Source organism: Mesoplodon densirostris, chromosome 2 (assembly GCF_025265405.1).
Source record: "Mesoplodon densirostris isolate mMesDen1 chromosome 2, mMesDen1 primary haplotype, whole genome shotgun sequence".
Lineage (NCBI taxonomy): Eukaryota > Metazoa > Chordata > Mammalia > Artiodactyla > Ziphiidae > Mesoplodon > Mesoplodon densirostris.
Window position 1 is genome coordinate 66,518,424 of NC_082662.1, and position 20,855 is coordinate 66,539,278.

Sequence of the window (20,855 nt, forward strand, 5' to 3'; positions counted from 1 at the left end):
TTAGGTTGCTCCCATGTCTTGGCTATTATGAATAGTGCTGCTATGAACATTGTGGTACCTGTATCTTTTGAATTAGAGTTTTTGTCTTTCCAGATATATGCCCAGTAGTGGGATTGCTGGATCATATGGTAGCTCTATTTTTAGTTTTTAAGGAACCTCCATACTGTTCTCCACAGTGGCTGCATTTAATTTTCTCTTTTAAATCTACTTTTCATTCATACAATTGTTTAGTAAATATTTTATTTAGCACAGGCTGTGAGCTAGTACCAGGGGAGACCGACAAGTTTAAAAAACAACAATGAAGGGCTTCCCTGGTGGCGCAGTGGTTGAGAGTCTGCCTGCCGATGCAGGGGACATGGGTTCGTGCCCCGGTCCAGGAAGATCCCACATGCTGCGGAGCAGCTGGGCCCGTGAGCCATGGCCGCTGAGCCTGCACATCCGGAGCCTGTGCTCCGCAACGGGAGAGGCCACAACAGTGAGAGGCCAGCGTACCGCAAAAAAAAAAAAAAAAAAAGCAACGATGAAAATGTGATAAAGAGGGCAGCTAACCAAGTGTTGTGGAGGAGGAAGCCCAGGCCTGAAAGCTGAGTAGCATTATCCAACAGGAAAGGAGAAGGAAAGAATGCTATAGGCAGAAGTGCTCATGAGAATGAGGGCAGTGTGTGTCAGGGATTCTTCTACCTACTTTACATGTATATCATCATATAATGCACACAAAGACCCTATGACTATGGTAGTTACTATATTATTATCCTCTGTTGTGCAGAAGGAAAGCGAGGCACAGGAAGATTAAGTTACTTGCTCAAGGGCCACAGCTAGGAAGGGGAGGTCCTGGGACTGGAAACCTCACTATGTTTGACTCAGACCTTAGGCTCCTGACCACTTGGCCAACCTGCACAGAGCACTGAGGCTGAGAGATGGAGCTGCAGAAATGACCAGGAGTTCAGTTCTACCAAATTCATTTTTAAAATATGTGTTGAGAGCATACTCTGTGCCAGGCCCCAAATGCCAGGGTGACAGAAACAAATAACAAAGCACGGTTCCTGTACCGCAGGTGTATACAGTCTGCTGTGCCACACATCAAGGCTCAATAAATACCAACATAAAAATGGCCATGCAGGGCTAGCTGTGCAGACAGCCACAGAGAACTTCTTAGAGAATCCAGTCGTGTTCCTGTCAACACAGAAGGCAGGGGCAGCGGTGGGCCCAGCAGGCACTGTCAAACCCCGAGCTGCTCCAGGATTCAGAGAAGCATCACAGCACATCAACCCAGAGTAGGGTAAGAGCCCCCATATTACTGGCATGAGAGAGCTTTTCAATGAGAACAAGGCACCCTAGCAACCTAATACTGTTTTGTTATTCAGGGTCTGACAGCAAAGAATACACAGAGGAAGACAGGAAAGCTTTGGTGTTGTGTGATGAGGCAAAAGGTCCCAGAGGTTTGGTATACATTCACTTAAAACAAAGCAAAACGAAAAAAAAAACATTGCTTATAATTTTGTAACCTCCTTAGGGTGTTTTAAATGGTTTGTGAAGATCAATGTTCTGCATGTTCAAAGAGTTTAGGGAGTTTTAAAATCTTCCCATTCAGACTGGCCTGTCATAAAGAACAAAGGAACATGGAATTTCTTGCAGGGATCTTACTTCGTACAACGGAGCCTAGAGATGTAAAATCAACAGAGATGGCCTATGAACTTTCCTCAATCCAGAAGGGGAAAAGCATACTGCTCTGTAGGTGTCCATGTAGTTGCTGCTTTCATCTTGCATCAATAAAATTGGTTTTATGATTTTTATTTACAAACCCAGCCAGTGGCCATTATTACAAAGTAGTGGTTAAAAGCTTGGGCTCAGATGGACCTGAGTTCAAATTCAAGTTGTATCACTTCTAAACTGTGACCTTGGACAAGTTAGTTGATCTCTCCAAGCCTCAAATATCTCCTCTATGGGATGACAATAAGAATATCCGCTTCTTCATAGGGTTGCAATGAAGGGTAAGTGAGAATACAAATTGTACATGTACAGTAAGCACTGAATAATTGTAAACTATATATTTTTTTCTGTTTTGCCATTAGCTCATGTATTTTAGTCTTGATTAACCCTCTTCCAAAAGAAAATGTTAAAATGAAAGATGAGTGGATTCCTACTTTCACTGAGGTTGTGTTGTTCGGCCCAGAGGCGGAAGGCAGCTTAGAGGAGCAACACAAATAGGGTTTATCTATTGCTCTAAAGCGGAGGTTAATAAACTATGGCCCACAAGCCAAATCCAACTTCCTGCCTGTTTTCATAGAGTTTTAGTAAAACACAGTCATACTTACTTATTTACATATTGGCTATGTCTGCTTTTGTGCTACAACATCAGCATTTGTTGAATAGTTGCAATAGATGTGGTTTACAAAGCCTAAAATATTTAGTATCTGGCCCTTTACAGGAAAAGTTTTCTGACCCCTGCTGTAGAAACAGAAAAAATCCAATTTTTCCAAGTCACATAGCTCTGAAACCGCATACATTGTAAACTCATCTCCTCAAGGGAAAATATAAAGGGTACCTTCAAGAAGTCAGCACATTTACTTCAACTCATCAATGCCAGGTGTGAGTGTGAGTCCCCAGGGGGTTAAAGACTCATAAGGCAGCATCCTTCCCCATGAAGAATCCACAGTCCATTTGGGGATCAGGTGAATATGCAGTGAGACAAATTCTGTGCCAATGATCAGAGCAAATGGCCGGGGCAACACTGAGGCCACTGTGGTTCATTCTTCCTTTCCACATGGCCATCAACTCTGTCACAAAAAAGGTGAATTTTGAACAGAGGCTCTCTGTTTTCCTCCATTTCACTTTCCTATCTGTAGGAGAGTACTGAGAACCACCGAATGGATGAGGACTATCATAATAGAGAATCATTCTTAGAATTTTCTGGCAATGATGTGGAAGGTGGAATGAGCCGGGCAGGGAATAGGAACAGGAAGCCTTCTGCAAAGCCCACTGCTCTCATGCATGAACTGTCAGGGAATACAGCTTATCCTTGAGTGGTGGCTAAAGAAATGGAAGGAGATTGACCCATGAATCAGAAGTAAGCAAACAAAGTTAAAAATGGATGAAGTTGCAAGGAAAGAATCATCATTCATTCATTCAATTATTCATTGTATACTTATTTATTGAGTGTGTAGCCCATGACAATCAGTTTAAGGCACTGAAGATGTAGACACAGAAATACCCAAGAACATACTTGTCCTTGCCCTCTGCAACTTGCATTCTAGTTGGGTGAGGCATGCCATCTTAGTTTGTATCCCTCCAAAAACAGACCTGAGTGTAAACTGCTTTTCTCAGACGTGGTCTCAAAAAACACAGTGAAAGAAACGGAAGGAAGGAAAATAAATAAGGGGCACGTTAATGCATAAGTCACTGCTGTGTGTAATTGAGGTTTAATCTCGTCTTACAACCAGTGAGGGTATAGAACATGCCTCAGAATTTTCCCAGTGAGCAGCAAGAAAGCTGGACTATTGATCCAACAACTCTTATTCCTCATTTGGGTATGGGGAGGAGCATTAGCTCTCTCCCTCCTTTAAGGATAGATACAGAAAACTATAAGCATGTATAGAAACATCTGAAGGTACTTCTCCAGTAGGCCAGGCATATAAGCAGAGTACTGTATCCACCTATACAGGTGACAAACAATGAATAAACATTCAAGAAAACTGAGATGGTGATAAGTGCTATGCAAACAATTAAAACAGTTTGATGGGGTAAAGAATGACTGGAAAGCTAGTTTACACGGGATGGTTAAATGGCAAACACAAGGAAGACCCTGGGAAACAGCATTCAGCAGAGCTAAAAAGCAAATTCAGAGTTTATAAGACAGAAACAAAGAAGAGGAATAGAAGGCCTCTGTGGTGGACAGAGGGTAGAGAGCAGGGAGAGAGTGGTACAGGATGAAGTCCCAGATAGACAGAGGCCAGACCATGAAGCAAGGGCAGGGCACGGGGATGTTGTTTTCCACATGCGGGGCAGTCACTGAGGGGTTTTAGGCAGGAACATGACATGATCTGATTCATATATATATATATATATATATATATATATATATATATATATATATTTATATTTATATTTATATATATATATATGTATATATATATATATTTTTTTTTTTTTTTTTTTTTTTTTTTTTTTTTGCGGTACGTGGGCCTCTCACCGCCATGGCCTCTCCCGTTGCGGAGCAACAGGCTCCGGACGCACAGGCTCAGCGGCCACGGCTCATGGGCCCAGCCGTTCCGCAGCATGTGGGATCCTCCCGGACCGGGGCACGAACCCGTGTCCCCTGTATCGGCAGGTGGACTCTCAACCACTGCGCCACCAGGGAAGCCCCTGATTAATATTTTTTTTTTTTTTTTTTTTTTGCGGTATGCGGGCCTCTCACTGTTGTGGCCTCCCCCGTTGCGGAGCACAGGCTCCGGACGCGCAGGCTCCAGACGCACAGGCTCCGGACGCACAGGCTCCGGACGCACAGGCTCAGCGGCCATGGCTCACGGGCCCAGCCGCTCCGCGGCATATGGGATCCTCCCAGACCGGGGCACGAACCCGTATCCCCTGCATCGGCAGGCGGACTCTCAACCACTTGCGCCACCAGGGAGGCCCAGATTAATATTTTTAAAAGTTCATCCTTGTTAGTCTTCTTCTCTCTCTTCCCTTCCTGAATGTTTAATACCAAAAGCTAGTAGACTGGGCTGAGCAAGGTCAATTTCCCCATGGGGGTGGAGCAGGATGTCTGAGTCCAGGTAGGGTGCAGAAAATGTCCACGTGGATGGTGAGAGTGGTAAATGGCAGCTGCCCGGCAAAAGGTCAGAAGCCAGAGTGGAAGGGTGACAGGGTTTCCACAGGGGTTAGGGCTGCCCAGCCAAGGTGCTCGAGCCCAGGTATGATGAGAAGGGTGTCCACATGGGCGAGCAACCTGGCATGGGAGATTGGAGTCCAAGCCTGGGAGGGAGCAATCGTGGGAGGGGACAGTGAAGCAGTGGTCCCACATGGAGTGTCAGAGCCCAAGCACAGTGAGAAGGATGTTGATGCAGGGAAGTTGTGGCCACTGTGGTCCCGTGCAGATTGAGAAGGGCATCTGCACAGGAAGGTACCTGGTGTGAAGAAGTTGGAGCATGAGAGCGGTGAGGGTATAAGTGCAGGTAGGCAGTCCAGTGCCAGTGATTGGAATCCAAGCGGTGTGAGGAGGACATCCACTTGGGGCACCCAGGTGGGGAATATCCCAGAACAGGGTGTGAAAACACAAGATGGGAAGGAGGGCATCCTTGTGGGGACGACAGTGGGTATGCGATGTTGGAGCCCAAGTGGGGTAAAGGAGGGTGTCTGTGTGCATTGAGGGGTGGGCATGCAACAGCAGCCAAAGATTTATATGTTCAGGGGCACTGATCAAATAAGTAAAGATATTAAAGATAATGGGAACCAAGTTTCTCATTGTCAGAGAAGGCGTTATAGGTACGGGAAGGCAGGAAACTAGGAGAGACCCTGTGATGATTTGAATTGGAGATGTAAGTGTGAATTTATGATTTGAGGGCGAGGAAGAGGTCTAAATGTGTTTACACATGTGTATATACATGTGTGTTCTCTAGCTTTGCCTGCTCAGTGAGAGGACCTGGGAGCATACCAAGCACCTGGATCTTGATTTCTAAAACCTCTTCCACTAAAAGGAAACAGGATACTTTGGAGAAATGGCAGATTTCAAGTCTGGGACAAGGAATGTATAAAATAGGCCTGGAACGTCTTGTGCCAGAAAAGAAAGAGGTACTCAGAGAAAGATGGGTATATATCAAAGGGACAGCTTGAGGGGGCTCCTGCGTGTCAACTGTGAGATAATGTGAGCATTAAAATAAATAACGACCATAACATTATTATCCATTGAATGAAATAGCAACTTTATATCCATACAGATATAAATAAATGAAGATAATGAAATTTGGTTGAGATATAGGATCTCTCCCCACAAAATACTTATTAATTACAAAGAGAAAAAGAGCAATTTTGTTGTGGAGAGTCCTGTCAGATACCACCTTGATCAGGTAATCAAAATTAATGGCATAATAATGGGATAAATCAAATGTATGAGATACAATGAAAAGAATACAACATCACTTCTGTGATACTTTTCACCAAAGATGCATAATTTTAATTTAATTATTAGTAAACCTCAGATAAGCCAAAATGAAGGACATTCTCCAAAATAACTGGCTTGTCATCTTCAAAAATGTCATGAGATTCAAGTAGAAACTGAGAACTGTTCCAGATTGAAGGAGCTTAAAGAAATATAACTGTGTTTTTCTGAATTGGATCTTTTTGCTATAAAGAACATTATTGAGATAACTAACAAACTTGAATGGAGTCTGAGAGTTGACAGTGGAATGAAATGGTTATATGGTGTTTATGTAGGAAAATGTCTTTATTAATGTATTGGAGAGATTATGAGCATCAGATTGGCAATTTACTCTCCAATGGTTCAGGTGCAAAAAACATACCATAGTTGCAAATTTTTTTGAGATTGTTTCAAAATGAAAACTTAAAAAAATATATATTCGCTTTGGCCACTTAATTTCCTAGGTCTTTGCACATGCCCCTACCCCAGCCCTTTCCCCAGAATTCCCCCCTTGGGAATGCTTGCTTGTCCATCATGTCATTTCCTCTGTGTAAGGAGGGTACCCTTTAGAATATGTACCATGTTCCTTGGCATTAATGTTTACCTGTCTATGTCTACATTTCTATTTACCCCAAAGCGTAGAGTCTATGCCCATCACACTCATATCTATATCCCTAGTACTTAGCACAGCACCTAGCGTTGTGCTTGATGAACAACCATGCAGAGAGGGAGAGAGACAAGATTATAGGTGTAAATTTGGGAAACACTTCTAGAGCCAACAAGGTTAAGTGGGGAAAGGAGGAGATTTGGATACTGCCTAGCCTAGGTTTGAATTACAGCTGGGTGATCCTAGACAAGACTCTCTGAGCCTTGGTTTCCTCGCGTGTAAAATGGGTTGTTAGGTGAAGCGAAGGTAATAAGGTTTGTAAGTCATCTAGTTGAGTTCCTGGTGCTTAGCAGGTATGCAACAAATTTTAGTTTCCCTTTTCACTTAAAAATAAGAATAAAAACCATCAAAGAAGACTAGAAGTTTAGAACTCCAGCTTATATTCCTGACTTTACTATAACCTTAGTATATGAACTTGGATACGTTATTTCACTTTACAAGGCTTCAATTTGCTTCTCAGTAAAATGGAAGGTGGAAAAATGGTGGGATGAGGAATGGGCTTAATGACTGTCATGCTACCAAGTTCTAAAATTTAACAAGATTTCCCTTCTGGGTAATAGTGAGTACAGACAATGAAGAATAAGAAAGATTCTGCTGTATTTAAAGGATATTCCTCAGTTTAAGCTTAGCAGGCGAAGTCCAGCTCCTGCTGGACTGTACAATTGACTCGTTTATACCTGTTTAAAGCAGAGGTAAATCGAGAGGTGGTAGTGTTGTTAGGTTACTGCTGAGCACATTAATAATTTATGAGCCATCAAGGAATTAACACACACTTTCAGTTCACACTGCATTTTTCCTTATTCATAATTCTTTGCCTAATTGCTTTTTCCTTTAAAAATAAGGGAGCTGAGACCTTGGATATTTGCCTAATGGCTCAGACAGAGCCATGACCCATTGCCAAGTCTTTCAGTCCTTTTATAGCCTGGGGACATTTGCCATTGAAAGAAAGCTGATGGGTTTGATTTCCCTGAAAGAGATACTTTGCACTGACCTCTGGCCCCATTAGATACTTTGGTCATTGCCCATTCACTGTAATGGGTGCAATAAATTTGTTTTAATTTAGGACATTATCAAGTAGGGAATATTGACAAAGACAAAACAATGTTTTGAAAAGAGCCAGGATGAAATCATGAATAAATAAATATGTTGAATTTAGCTGATAAATTAACAAAGGTTTATTCATAAGAGTCTGACTGGACTATTTCAAAGTTAGGCCAAAGGTGATTCCATTTCTAATAGAAATGTCTTCTTTCTCTTTAAGCCAGAGGAAATGTGTGCATCATAGAAAGATATTGCAAAGTGTAAAAAGGCATTTATCCCTTCTGACAGATCTGTTTTAAATAGATCTGTTTGTTTTCAGCTAAATGCTAAAAACAGCCAGATGAGTCTAGTAGCCTTTTCTACAGCAGGGCATTTATTTTCTTTGTGTAAATACCTTTATTAGGAATCTCAGCAGGCTGTTTCTCCATCTTTTCTTTGTATTAGTCCTTTAGAGTAGTGTCAAAGCACTGAAATTCTGGTTAAATATTACCCGTCTGTGTTTCCTTTTGGGTGAACGAAATGACTCCTAACTTGGATATATTCCCCTTGAGGAAGGGGATAAGGGTACATATGGCACTGATCCTTATGCTAATATTCTTACACAGGTAACATCGCTCGGACAGACAGAAGAAAGATCTAATAAACCACAAAGCATATTTGCAAAGCTGTGAGGCCTTGGACGGTGTTGTTTTATGCAAAGTCCAAATGGCTAAATCTTCCAGGTTACAGGTAGCCCGAGAGCATTTTTAGCTGCATAAAAACTAATTGGAACAACTTGAAAGGAAGAAAATTTTCCCTGAAGTCTTTAACCACGCTGGTAACCTAATCCTTTTCTGTTCACCTTAGGGCAGTTTTAGCAAAATGAATCCATGCATGCAGCTTAGGAAACCTTACACAAGCTCAGAGAGTTGGGGAGAATCATAAACATCTCATTTAGAAAGTTTGGTGTGTGTGTCTCATGTTTTGACATCACTGCTCAGGGACAGGAAAGCCATAGTTAGACAGGGGAAAGTATAATTTTTTAAAAGGTCTAACAAAGCAAGACACAAGAAAGCTGATTCTGGTTTCTCTATGCTGATGAGGAATATTTCTCCATGAGGAATTTATCGATCATCTTTATATGCAAAGGGTCCAAAACTCTGTAACTCATGACTAATTCAGTGAGCTCTCCACATGGTAACACACTAACAGTTTGACATGTGCTGCTGTTAACTGAAGTGTATTTTAGAAGAAAGAGCGTGGACTGGAAGTCTAAAGACCTTTTGATCAAGTTCTGGTTCTTCTTCTTGCTAGCTCTGTAAGTTTATGCAGGTTATTCAAACTTCTTGAGCCTGACTTTCCACCTGCATGGAATTAATACTTTCTCAGACACCTCATGGAGGTTTTGTAAAAATTCTTTAAGCTAATCAATAGAAAAGTAGGTGCAAGCTATAAAGACCTCTGCAAATATAAGAAATTATTTTTATATCACTATGATAGGATAATGTTCTAGGTCATTTTATTTTTATTTGGTTGTTTTAATTTCACTCTTGCATGTAGACTACATGCATTTGCTGTAATTCACCAAATCAAAATTCCCAGCTCTGCAAAAGCCACACTTGGAAGAACATGATAAAAATGGTTTCATTTGGACTGTATGCCCATCTGAAGTCTTCTTTGGAATGTAATTCAGTTGGAAGAAATTACGGCACTAGTAAATATTCTGAGAATTCATGAAAGTCCACAGGCCAAACCATGATTCACTGCATCAATACCAAAAGCATTTGGAAGCCACAACACTGGCTGCTTCTGAGGTTCTAAATGGGGCCACTTGCACTCACTGTGGCACTGCCTGCTCCCACCACTCAGGAGAAATGGCACTCAAATTCCCTGGAGTCTCTTCAAATGGTATTTTTCTTCCTTCTTCATGGACCTTCCTTAACAATATACCTTTCTGGATTAAGAGATGACATAGAGTTTTAGGGTTTTTCTCCACCCCTCAGGCATTCAACATGAGAATTCTACAAATTTATCTTATATAAAAACCTTTGTGAAGCAGCACTGAATTTTCCAATACCAGCCTTAAACAACCTGTCATTCAAATCCTTAAGGATGGGTTTAGGTGAAAGTGATTTCTCCACACTTGCCTTTGCTTCATCTTAGATGGCAGTGTGGTTCTTCCTTTGAAAAAAAAAAAAAAAAAAGCACTAAAGGAGATGGTTCCTTCAGGCAACTAGCATGGCTCAGTTACTATATCAAATGAAATGTATATAGACAAAAAGCTACAAACACCAGCTTGAGTAGGAGCAGTAATGTGTAGCCAGGTATGCTGTGGAGTGTGTGTGGGACTCAGGCATTCAGCCCTGGCCAAATGTCACACAGTGCAGATAAGGCAGATAAAAATCTTCTGCCTAAGTAGGAACTGTGTAATCTCACTCTGCCTTTCCAACACATCGAAGCTAGTTTCACAAAGTCTACGTGGTTCCCAAAAACCTTCTAAAGCATCATAGAATGTAAGAAATAGAGGTCATGTGACCTCCAGGTGGATACTTGGATTCCTCTGTAGCACCCTGCGCTACCAGATGCTCCAGCCATAGCTTGAATAAGTCCAGGGATGGGCCGGAACCTCCTTCTAGAACATCTCAATCTATTTTTGGACAATTCTAATTTTAGGAAATGTGGTATTTTGTTTTAACTATTCCCAATGTCTAAGGCTCTCTTAACCTGTGGGGAATGTCACCTATCTGAGGTCTGTATTGGTTCTGAATATTCAACCAGTGGCAATCCCATCTACCCACTTGTCATCTGGCACAGATCTCCCCTTGTTACTACAAAGCAATCAGGAGAAACTCTGCCCATTATCTGAATCTAGCTCTATGTTCTAACCTATGGATGTCCCCTTTAAATTTATCCTTACCAAAAAGAAATAAAGCAAATCTAGCATGATTTTTTTTTCTTACTAAAGCCATGCTAGCTTCTAGTAATCAGAACTTTTTAAAAATGTACAGAAAAACTCTATTTTAGGGCTTCCCTGGTGGCACAGTGGTTGCGAGTCTGCCTGCTGATGCAGGGGACATGGGTTCATGCCCCAGTCCAGGAAGATCCCACATGCCGCAGAGTGGCTGGGCCCGTGAGCCATGGCTGTTGAGCCTGCGTGTCCGGAGCCTGTGCTCCGCAACGGGAGAGGCCACAACAGTGAGAGGCCCACGTACAGGAAAAAAAAAAAAAAACAAAAAACTCTGTTTTAATATTCCTTTTGGGAGTTTTGTCCATATATGCATTAACCCACCAGTTTAGCTTGTAAACTAACTCCTGCCTTGAGGAATTGAAGCTATATTTGGGTATATTCTACCTGCTAGTACTTTTCCCATTCTTCACAGTTCCTCTGTATCTTACATACATATTGATTTACTTTTCATTGGATAATATTTTTGCTCAACGTGCTTGTCATAAGTGTCACTATCTCTGCATTCATTTCAGCAAACATAGCCTCATATTTTAGTTTTGGATGTCCTTGTTGTCTTTGCTCAGGGTACGTGAGTGACTGCAAACAGGCTATTTCGTGCTGACAAGCCATAGTCTGAATGGTGTGCAGACATAAAAATACAAATTGCATGTTTTGGATTTGGGTTTAAACTGGTCTCATTAGCAGCCAATCTACTAGGTAGTCTATACCCATAAAACATGGATTGAGAAGCAAAAAACAATTTCTGAATTTTGGTTCTGCTTTTCATGCTGGATAAATTATTCATTCCTTCGTGCACCTTTATAAGAGAAAATGGCTGATGATTATGCTTACCTTTACAGATACATCACAGAGCTAATATGAACTATTTAGCCTAAAATAACTGAAACTTTTTAACACTAAAATCAGATATATCAATATAATGTTGTAGTATGCAAAAACTAACCTAAAGACTATCTTGTTCTCTTTAAAAGAGAAAGTTTCTTTCCATTCCCATAAAAGGTATACATAAAATTACATTATAATATTATATATCATTCATATATATGCCTATATATGATATATATTATCCTTTTAGCATAAAGAAAGCTACCTAGGTGACCAGGAGTATGAAACACTGAAAAATTGAGTGTTTTCCTTACCTGCCATTAGTTCACATTTACTTTCACTGAATTCACGGGGCAGCTGCATCCTGGAAATGCCTATTTTCACTGACCACAACTTCAGCAAACAGAGGTCCCGGTGTGTCTCTTAAATTCTGGGCTTCTGTGAAACTCCTGCTGAAGTCTGGATACCTGTGGGTTGAGGTAAACTAGTTCCACTGATCAGGGTCTGGTTTCTTCTGCTTTGTTTGACTTGAGTGTGCTTAGCCTCCAGCTGTCTGTCTGTCATCCTAGAATAGCAGCCGGAGACAGCCTCTGTGGTATCTCTTGGGCAGGAAGGTTAAGTCCCCTGGCATGAATTGCATTCAGCAACTAAATAAATAAGATACCTTGGAGATGGGCTTTTATTCATAGGAAACCAGATAGCCTTTTTGATGATAAAATATTTATTCCCTATTATCTTCTTGTTGCCAGGACTACTGCTTATGGCACATTTCTTAAAAGGAGCTAGAGTGCTAAAGAGGTTATAGGAATTAGTAGGGTAATTTTTATTTTCAAGAATATCTTGAATGATATTATATTGCCCAGAACTGAGTGTGATTTGACATTTAATGTTGATTGAGATCATACCATGTCCCACTTTAAGTCAATACTTCCTCTTTTTAATCATTGTTTTCCTCTAAGAAACAACATCTTCACTTTATAGCTTAAGAAAATGACCAAACCTAGTCACTTGGAAGGCAGCTAAATGAATTAATCAATGTGAATTCATGTAAGTGTTTAGAAAAATCTAACTACTCAAAATGAACATTTAGTGATAATTTAACTTTATTTAACACAATTTTATTATTTTAACTATTTACAAAGTACCAGCTAAGTCCTATTGGACACCCAAAGGTGTTAGGATCTCTGACCTGCAGGAGCATTCTGTTTAGTAGGGTATTAGTATACAAATACAGATCATTTTACACCAAGGCAGACTCTGATAAGCACTGTGCTAGGAGTACAAAGTACTAGAAGGATATGGAATTCTGACTGGGAGTATCCAAGAGGACTTTGAGGAAATGCTATCTTTGAGTTGGAACTTGACAAATAACAAAAGTAGGTAACATTTATTGAGTGCTTACTAAATGTCAGTGCTGTTCAAAGTACTTTAAACTTATTAATTCCTTTAATTCTCTTGATTAACATTATAAGCTAAGTCTTGTTATAATTCCCATTTTACAGTTGTACAAACTGAGGCACAGAACAGTTAAATAATTTGCCAAAGGTCATAGAGCTAGTAAGTGATGGAGTGAAGTTTCAAATTCGAGGAGTCTTGCACCAGAACGCTTACTGTTATTCTTAACCATAACACCATACTACTTCCTGTCAGGGAAAAATAAGATGTCACCAAGCAGATTCACAGCAGCAGCTCAGCTACAACCATGGAGAAGGGAAAATTCAGGAATATTTGGAAAGGCTAAAGTTTATTAGTGTGGTTTGAAAGTGGAGAAACAAAAAATGGATTGAGGAATTGTAGACTATAAGATGTACACAGAATGCAAGGAGGTTTGGATTACAGAAGGTTGGATTTGCAGGTTTGGCCTGAGGAACAGCAGTGGGGTACAGGGAAGTGCCTGGTCAGATTTTTGTCAGAGGAAGACCTTGTGGAGAGGAGGATTGAGTGACTGAAGAGAAGGACATCCTTTAGGGATCTATTAATTAAATCATTAAAAAACCAATTTTTGAGCTTCTCCTATGTGCCAAGCACTGTTCTGAGTGCTGAGCATATAGCAAGGAATAAGGGAGACAAGATAGACAAGGCTTCCAATTTCATTGTTTGAAAGCATATGGAAATAAATGGATGAATAAGCAAGATAATTTTATATGGTCCTGAAGAAAGAAATAGGTCAATGTGATATGACAGAAAGTAACCATTGGCAGGGGAATGGCCACTTTGGAATGGTGGTCAGGGAAGGCCTCTCTGAGCAGGTGACATTCCAACTGAGGCCTGAATGACAGAGGAGCCAGTCACAGGGAAGGAAGGGGAAGGGTTCAGCAAAACAGGATTTGGGTTAATGGAGAAAAGCAGAATTAACAAATGCAAAAGCTCTGGATTGGGAAAGAGCTTGGAAGGTTCAAAGGACAGAAAGAATGCCAAAAGAAGTGCTTAGCAGAGATGGGGAGGGATACAAGGCGAGGTTGGAGAGTTAAGCAGAGCCAGGGCCTTGTAGGTTAGAGTAAAATATTTGTGTTTTATTTTAAATGAACTGGAAAGAAATTGGAAGATTTTAAGTATGTTTTAAGTAGGTGAATGGCTTACTCTGTTTTATATTTTGAAAAGATCACTCTGGGTAATATATGGAGAATGGATTATAAGGGGACAGATGTGAAAGCAGGAAAATCAATTAGGAGGCAAATTGCAGAGGTCCAGAAAAGAAAGAGATTATATGGCCTAGACCTTGAAGGAGGAGAGGTGGATGGATTAGGGTTACATTTTGAAGGCAAAGTTAAAAAGATCTGGATTAGGTGCAAAATATGGGAAAAAGAAAGGTACCAATGATGACTCCAAGAATTTTGAACCCACTGAATGGTGTGGTGCCTGTAATGAGCTAGAGAGAACTAGCTTGGGAACAGGGGGAGTTACGAGTTCTGCTATGGACATGTGGGGCTTTTCGGGGGGGTAACTAGGTCGCCTCTTTGAGGATGTTAAAATATGGATGAGAGAGGTGGATACCACAGGAATTACAGTTATACCATTAACTGACAAATGTGACTAGATATTAGGGCGAGGGCTTTGATAACTTCAGGTTTTAGTCTGAAAAGGGAGGAAGGAAGACATCCCATTAACCAACATGATAGAGTAGGAGAAGTTTGGCAAAGAGAAGGCTTAATGAAAGCCAGGAATCATGAGGAAATTCCCATTTGAATAGTGGACAAAGGTACAGGCTTTAGAATCTGAAAGACTTGGGTTTGAATCCTAGGTGAGCCGTTTACCAAACCCATGTAACAAGTTACCTGGCTGCCTCAGCCTCCGTTTCTAATCTAGAAAATGAGAGAAATGATTTGGTAATGATAAGATAGTGATAAAGAGTAAATGAAATGATATATGTAAATGCTTAATACATAGGAATCATGCAAAAAATACTGTTATCACTGTCTCTTATAATTACTATTATAATAATAAAAATAACAATAACTGTTGGGATGTGTGTTTTTTTTGTTTTGTTTTGTTTTTTGCGGTACGTGGGCTTCTCACTGTTGTGGCCTCTCATGTTGCAGAGCACAGGCTCCGGACGCGCAGGCTCAGCAGCCATGGCTCACGGGCCCAGCCACTCCGCGACATGTGGGATCTTCCCACACCAGGGCACGAACCCGTGTCCCCTGCATCGGCAGGCGGACTCTCAACCACTGTGCCACCAGGAATGTGTTTTATTTCTATTGATTATTACTAAGATAATAATGTTCTGACTATTAGTTCCTTTTAAGCAAGGCTTGCAAGGATATTAATCCAGATTTGATATTCAACTCTTTTTTGCTATATTTAATCATCAAAACAAATTACATATTATTTATGTACTTTTCCCAATTTACAGATCAATACATTAAGGCTTAGAAAGGGTACCATGTGTAAGGGTACACAGCAAGGAATTGGAGCCTACCTGGAAGAGCCAGGACTCACACCTAGATCTGACTTGCTCCAAATAATCCTGAACTCTTCCCCAACAAATCACCAGTAAGATAAAAATACCATTGTACCACTTTGCCTGTTCTCTGGGATCTATGCTGAGTGAATAAATTCTGTTTTATAAAAATGTTATTAGCGGGCTTCCCTGGTGGCGCAGTGGTTGAGAGTCTGCCTGCCGATGCAAAGGACGTGGGTTCGTGCCCCTGTCTGGGAGGATCCCACATGCCGCGGAGCGGCTGAGCCCGTGAGCCATGGCCGCTGAGCCTGCACATCCGGAGCCTTTGCTCCACAACGGGAGAGGCCACAACAGTGAGAGGCCAGCGTACCGCAAAAAAAAAAAAAAAAAAAAAAAGAAAAATGTTATTAGCAAATCACCACCGTGGTTTTCACAGTGTCTCATGGAATTTTTCAGTGCTGGACAATGTGCCTCTCAAGGCCTGTCTTTGGAGGACATGAAGAAAAGTCTTCAGTTCTCACCCATTGACAAATATGGTAAGTATACAGATTCGTCAGATTGACTAAGGAAACTACCCCTAGGAAGGTGATGTCTGTTTGATAATAAAGGAGGTAAGATTCTATTTTGTAATAAGTAGAGATGAAGGGTACTTTAAAAATATTATATTATAAAAACACAAATTTTGCTCTTGTAAGTCTTATATAAGTCTACAGTAAACTTTGCATTTAATAATGTGTGCATAAGTGTGTAAGTGTATGTGGAAGTATACGAGAGTGTGTGTGCGCATGGGAAAAAGTACAACTCTTTTTTGAAAATAATCTACTGCATCTTGTCACATTCCAAACACCTTGTTTCCACCTTATTGAGTCTACTACCTCGAAGTCCCACATTGTGCAGGTATAGGGAGGAAGAGTAAACTCCTCCCTACAGGAGGAGGTGAATTTCCACAATTACATCATATCCTTGCTAAAGAGGAGTGTTTCCTCTTTAGCAAGTACCGGATGGTAAAATGTGAACCCAGCTATTCGCTCAAAAAGCTGGAGAGGAGGTGAGGGTATCACTGATGGGATCTGTTTTGCACAGGACTATTTTAGAAGGAATTAATAAAGCTCTTTGAAATAGTTAACATAGCTCTGTGCTCGCCCCTGGAAGCCAGAGGATAGGCAGTCCCCCTTATCAGCTGCCATATAAATGTGCCAGGCCTGTGATGTCCTTTCTCCCACCTCTAAGCCTGAGAAGCTCTATATTTAATTGGAATTTTAGTACAATGGGCTCATTTATTCATGGGAACTTCCTTTGACAATATATATGGAGGACTGAAAAAAAATGTATGTCAGTTAAAGAGATCAGATTTATTACAAGGACTGGGTTTGTGGAAGAATAAATTCGGTGGTGTGTGCCTGGTTCTGTGATATAGATGGCAATAGACCCTGCAGCTTTAGAATCCTCACCAATGCACCTCGGCTGCAGAGTATCATACCAAGGCAATAGGAAGCCTCTAAGAAATGAAGAAAGATATTGTTCTGGATAGATTCGACAAACTACTTGGGAACACTAAAGAAAGGAAACTTTGAGCTTCCGACTCCCAGTACGTGTCTAGAATGCAGTCGAGTGCTTTTTATCATCAGCTACAACATAATTGGCCAATCCAGTAATGGGGGAAAATGTGCTCTAAGTGTCACATCACCATATTTTTTATAGATATAATATCATTTTTTCCAAACTTTTACAGATGTGACTGCACAACCACAAAATAGAGGGCACCCTTTGAAATGTGTGCTTTGACCAGAAGTCTTTTCTTTCATGGTGGAGTTTCAAGATGAAGCATTTCTTAACGATCTGTTTCTTAAAGGGATAAAACACTGAGCAGAATTCCTCAAAATGAAGTTAGACAAAAGTGATGCAATGATTTAAAAAAGTAGGGTTTTCCTATGCATATATGTACCCGGGGTAGAAGAAAACATTAGCATGTTTGAATGGAGTGACAGTCCCAATAGACAAAAACGATATATTCAATATCTCCCACTAGGAACATCACATCGTATAAGAAAGGACTCTTTAATTGCCCTCCATTTCTACTTCATAAACTAGTTGTGGTATAACAGCAACTTTATGAACTGTTTCTTCCCCACCCACAGAACAGGGCTAGAGAATGAAGATAAAATTAAGTACCTAACTGTACTTGAGACCTTTCACCCTGAAGTAACAAAACACGTAGACATGGTTCAGTCTTTCCTTAAAGCCTGTGTTCAAATTTCATTTGGTCCCTCTTAAGCTGAGTGACTGCACAGAGTCTGTCCTTCAACTCTGGTGATGATGGTATCAATAATAAATGTCAGCATCCATGCCCTGCTGATTTTGCTACCCATCTCCAAAGGTGAGCCCTCCCACACTAGAAGGACGGATGCTCCACTGGAGTCCTATGGAGAGAGAGGCATGGAGCATCATAGGCCAGAAAAATCACATGCAGTACATTAAAAGGTTGATTATAGTAATGAAAGGATTATGAGCTTATTAAAGCATCTGTCTATGCCCGGGATGAAGTTGCAGTTTCAGTCCGGACGAAAGGAAATATTTTTGCTCTAAGGTGTAGATTTTTAGTCCGCCCAGAATTAGGATTCAGTAATGTGTATCCTGCTTCCCCTAACCTAATCTCAGCTGGCCAGGGCCAGCCTCACTAGCAGGAGAGGACTGGTCACAGCAGCATTGGCAGCAGTGTTGCTGCCTCTCGGGAGAGTCTATGTGCTGCCTAAGAGATTTTGACAGAGACCTTTCTTATGAAAAGAAATATGCCCATCGAACCACATATTGCCAGAAGTCTTAATGAAAATGTGGATAGCTGAGTTGGTTCTGAAAACTCAGCTATCAAAGGGGAGCAAAAGCAGCATTAGCTATTGACAAATGTGCCCATTTTCGCAGAAACAATGAATGGTTTCCCTACTTGGAATGGAAAGGTAACTGCTTCCCTGCTCACGTCCTACGTTCTCTAGGACTGTGGCCAGATTCTGAGGCACTAGCTCAATTCTCTGGACACACCCAGGTCTATTGCTTCAATGAGCATCAAATGCCACTAGTATTCAGACCTAAGCACTAAAGTACACTTAAAAATTGGGCTTTCAGATAGAAAAAAAGAGAAAACAACCAGAGCCAACCTGTTATAGAGAATACTGTTTCCTTTTCTCTACTGCCATCTCCACCGCCCTTTTCAGCCATCAACGGCTCTGCATTCACTATGTGTCAGACACTGTGCTAATTGTCTTATGTGCATTACCAGCCTTATGACTTCTCCCCTCTACAAATGAAGACACAGGCTCAGAAAGGTTAACAAAAGTCACAGAACTGGTAAGTAGTGGAGGCAGGGCTTAAACCCAGCTTTGCCTGACATGAAGCCCGTACTTTTAGCCATCATGATAAACCACCTTCCTGAACTGTACCCTTCTTAACTCTGAATTCAAAATGTCACCCGGCCAGACACCCATCACTGAGGTTCCTCTGGTCTCAGCTCTCTGTTTTCATTGTAAATTCTGCTTTTGTTGTACAATTGCTTGTCAGCAACTCTTGTCCAAACTCTCTGTTTACATGAGCCAGGAGAGGCTGCTTGGCAGCTGTGCGTTGCACTGGCTGAGGCTGGTTAAGAGAAATGGGGAGATGGGATGAAAGGCCGATAAGTAACAGCTGAACTTCTTTCCTGATGCAGGCTACGTGTCTGATCCCATGAGCCCGATGCATTTTCATTCTTGCCGGAATTGTGGCAGCTTTGAGGACAGCAGCTGACAGCCTTCTGCCTTTACGTAAGGAGAGTTTCCCCCAAACTGACAGCAACAATTCCAACCATGGCAGCCTTGCTTCCATTTATATTTTACCCTCTAAGGTCTCCTTATATTGGCTTATTCATACTGGTCCTATTTAATTCCCCACCACAAGTTGGGCTTTGGATTTGTAGCTGAGGAATGAAATGTAAAAGAGCCAAAACAGAATGTATTTGAAGAATTGTTTTTAATTTTGTAAAGGAAAAAATAATTTTATGTTGTTGGTTGGAGATGGGGCCTAGTCGTTGGTGGGGACTTAACAGTTGTTATGTTTTCATAGACTGAATTAAGTAGATGTGTTTGAGAGTCATGTGTTTGAGTTCTTAGAATATTGTTCATTTTCTTATCTCATTATGTCACTTAAAGTGTCCAGCCCTGTGATTAAAGATTCTCTGGTGACAAACAAAATTGACTCAGAAGTGTATTTCATTCCAACAAGACTTCTACTGAGTACACCTTTATTTCAGATATATTGGTAAAAACACGTATTGATCTTCAGATCAAGAAGCTTGCAAAACTATAACATTTGTTATTTGGCCTCCTCTCTACATGGTACCTCTGTGCTCTGCTTGGGTGACCTGTTGCTGTCAGCACCGAGGTGTCACAAATGCCATCGGTACCATCATGAAACTGACCCATGCATGCAAAGCTGCCATTCATACCAGGGTGTGGCACAGTGCACTGGGAGGATAGTTGAGGTACCTGCTACCTTCAGAAAAAGAGAAGTCTTCCCTCCACGCTCCCAACAAGGAAGACAGGAATGCTTCCACCAACAAAATAGTTTTGCCATTGAAAGACAGACCTGGAAAAAACAGTCAGGAAACCATGAAAATTCAGTGTTATAATTATGGCTATTCACCTTGGTAAGGGAAATAACATTAGTAAAGGAAGATTGGGCATCCTCTAAATCAAGGTTTCTGGATCTCAGAACTATTGGAGGGTATAATTCTTCATGGGAGCTGTCCTATGCACTGTGAGATTTTTAATAGCTTCCTGGCTTCTACCTCCAGATGCCAGTAACAGCTCCCTAAGTCACAGCAATCAAAAGTGTCTCCAGACTTTTCTTAATGTGCTCTGGGGGACAAAAATCTCCCCAGGTTGAGAACCACTGCCCTAAATCCTGAGATTAGGGGGCTGAAGAAGAATGAAAGGAAGATAGAGCCTGACTCTGACTGGCTGCATTTAGGCAAAACTGCTTTCTCCTCCTCCTTAGCAATATGGATTCATAGACAAACGGAGCTGAATGAGTGCTGATTGCTCCTTCTATGTCTGTGGCAAGCTGCTCCATTCTCCCCTCTCCCCTACCAATTAGAAATTATGTTGCTTGCGGGAAATTTCTATCAGAACAGCAACACCCCCTCTATTCCTTCAGAGCCTTTCCTTATGACCTGTGGTCGCAAAGTTGAAAGTCCCCACATGTTCTGAAGAGCTTGGTGACAGCCCAATGCGAATCCATAGGTAGAAGTGAAAACCATGGTACTTCCATTTAAATTTATCCTTTTTCCAAAAAAAAAGGTCATGAAGAACCTAGG

General features: G+C 41.2%; 1 protein-coding gene across 1 annotated transcript in view; it reads left to right on the forward strand.

Annotated features, from left to right (window-relative positions):
• Window positions 1-19,288, forward strand: part of TNNI3K (TNNI3 interacting kinase) — a 282,262-nt gene extending 262,974 nt beyond the window's left edge. The window contains exons 24-25 of the mRNA XM_060089965.1: window positions 15,971-16,050; window positions 19,212-19,288. Of these exons, the coding sequence (XP_059945948.1) occupies window positions 15,971-16,050; window positions 19,212-19,288 (157 nt within the window). The remainder of the gene's footprint in view (window positions 1-15,970; window positions 16,051-19,211) is intronic.
• Window positions 19,289-20,855: the final 1,567 nt, after the last annotated feature.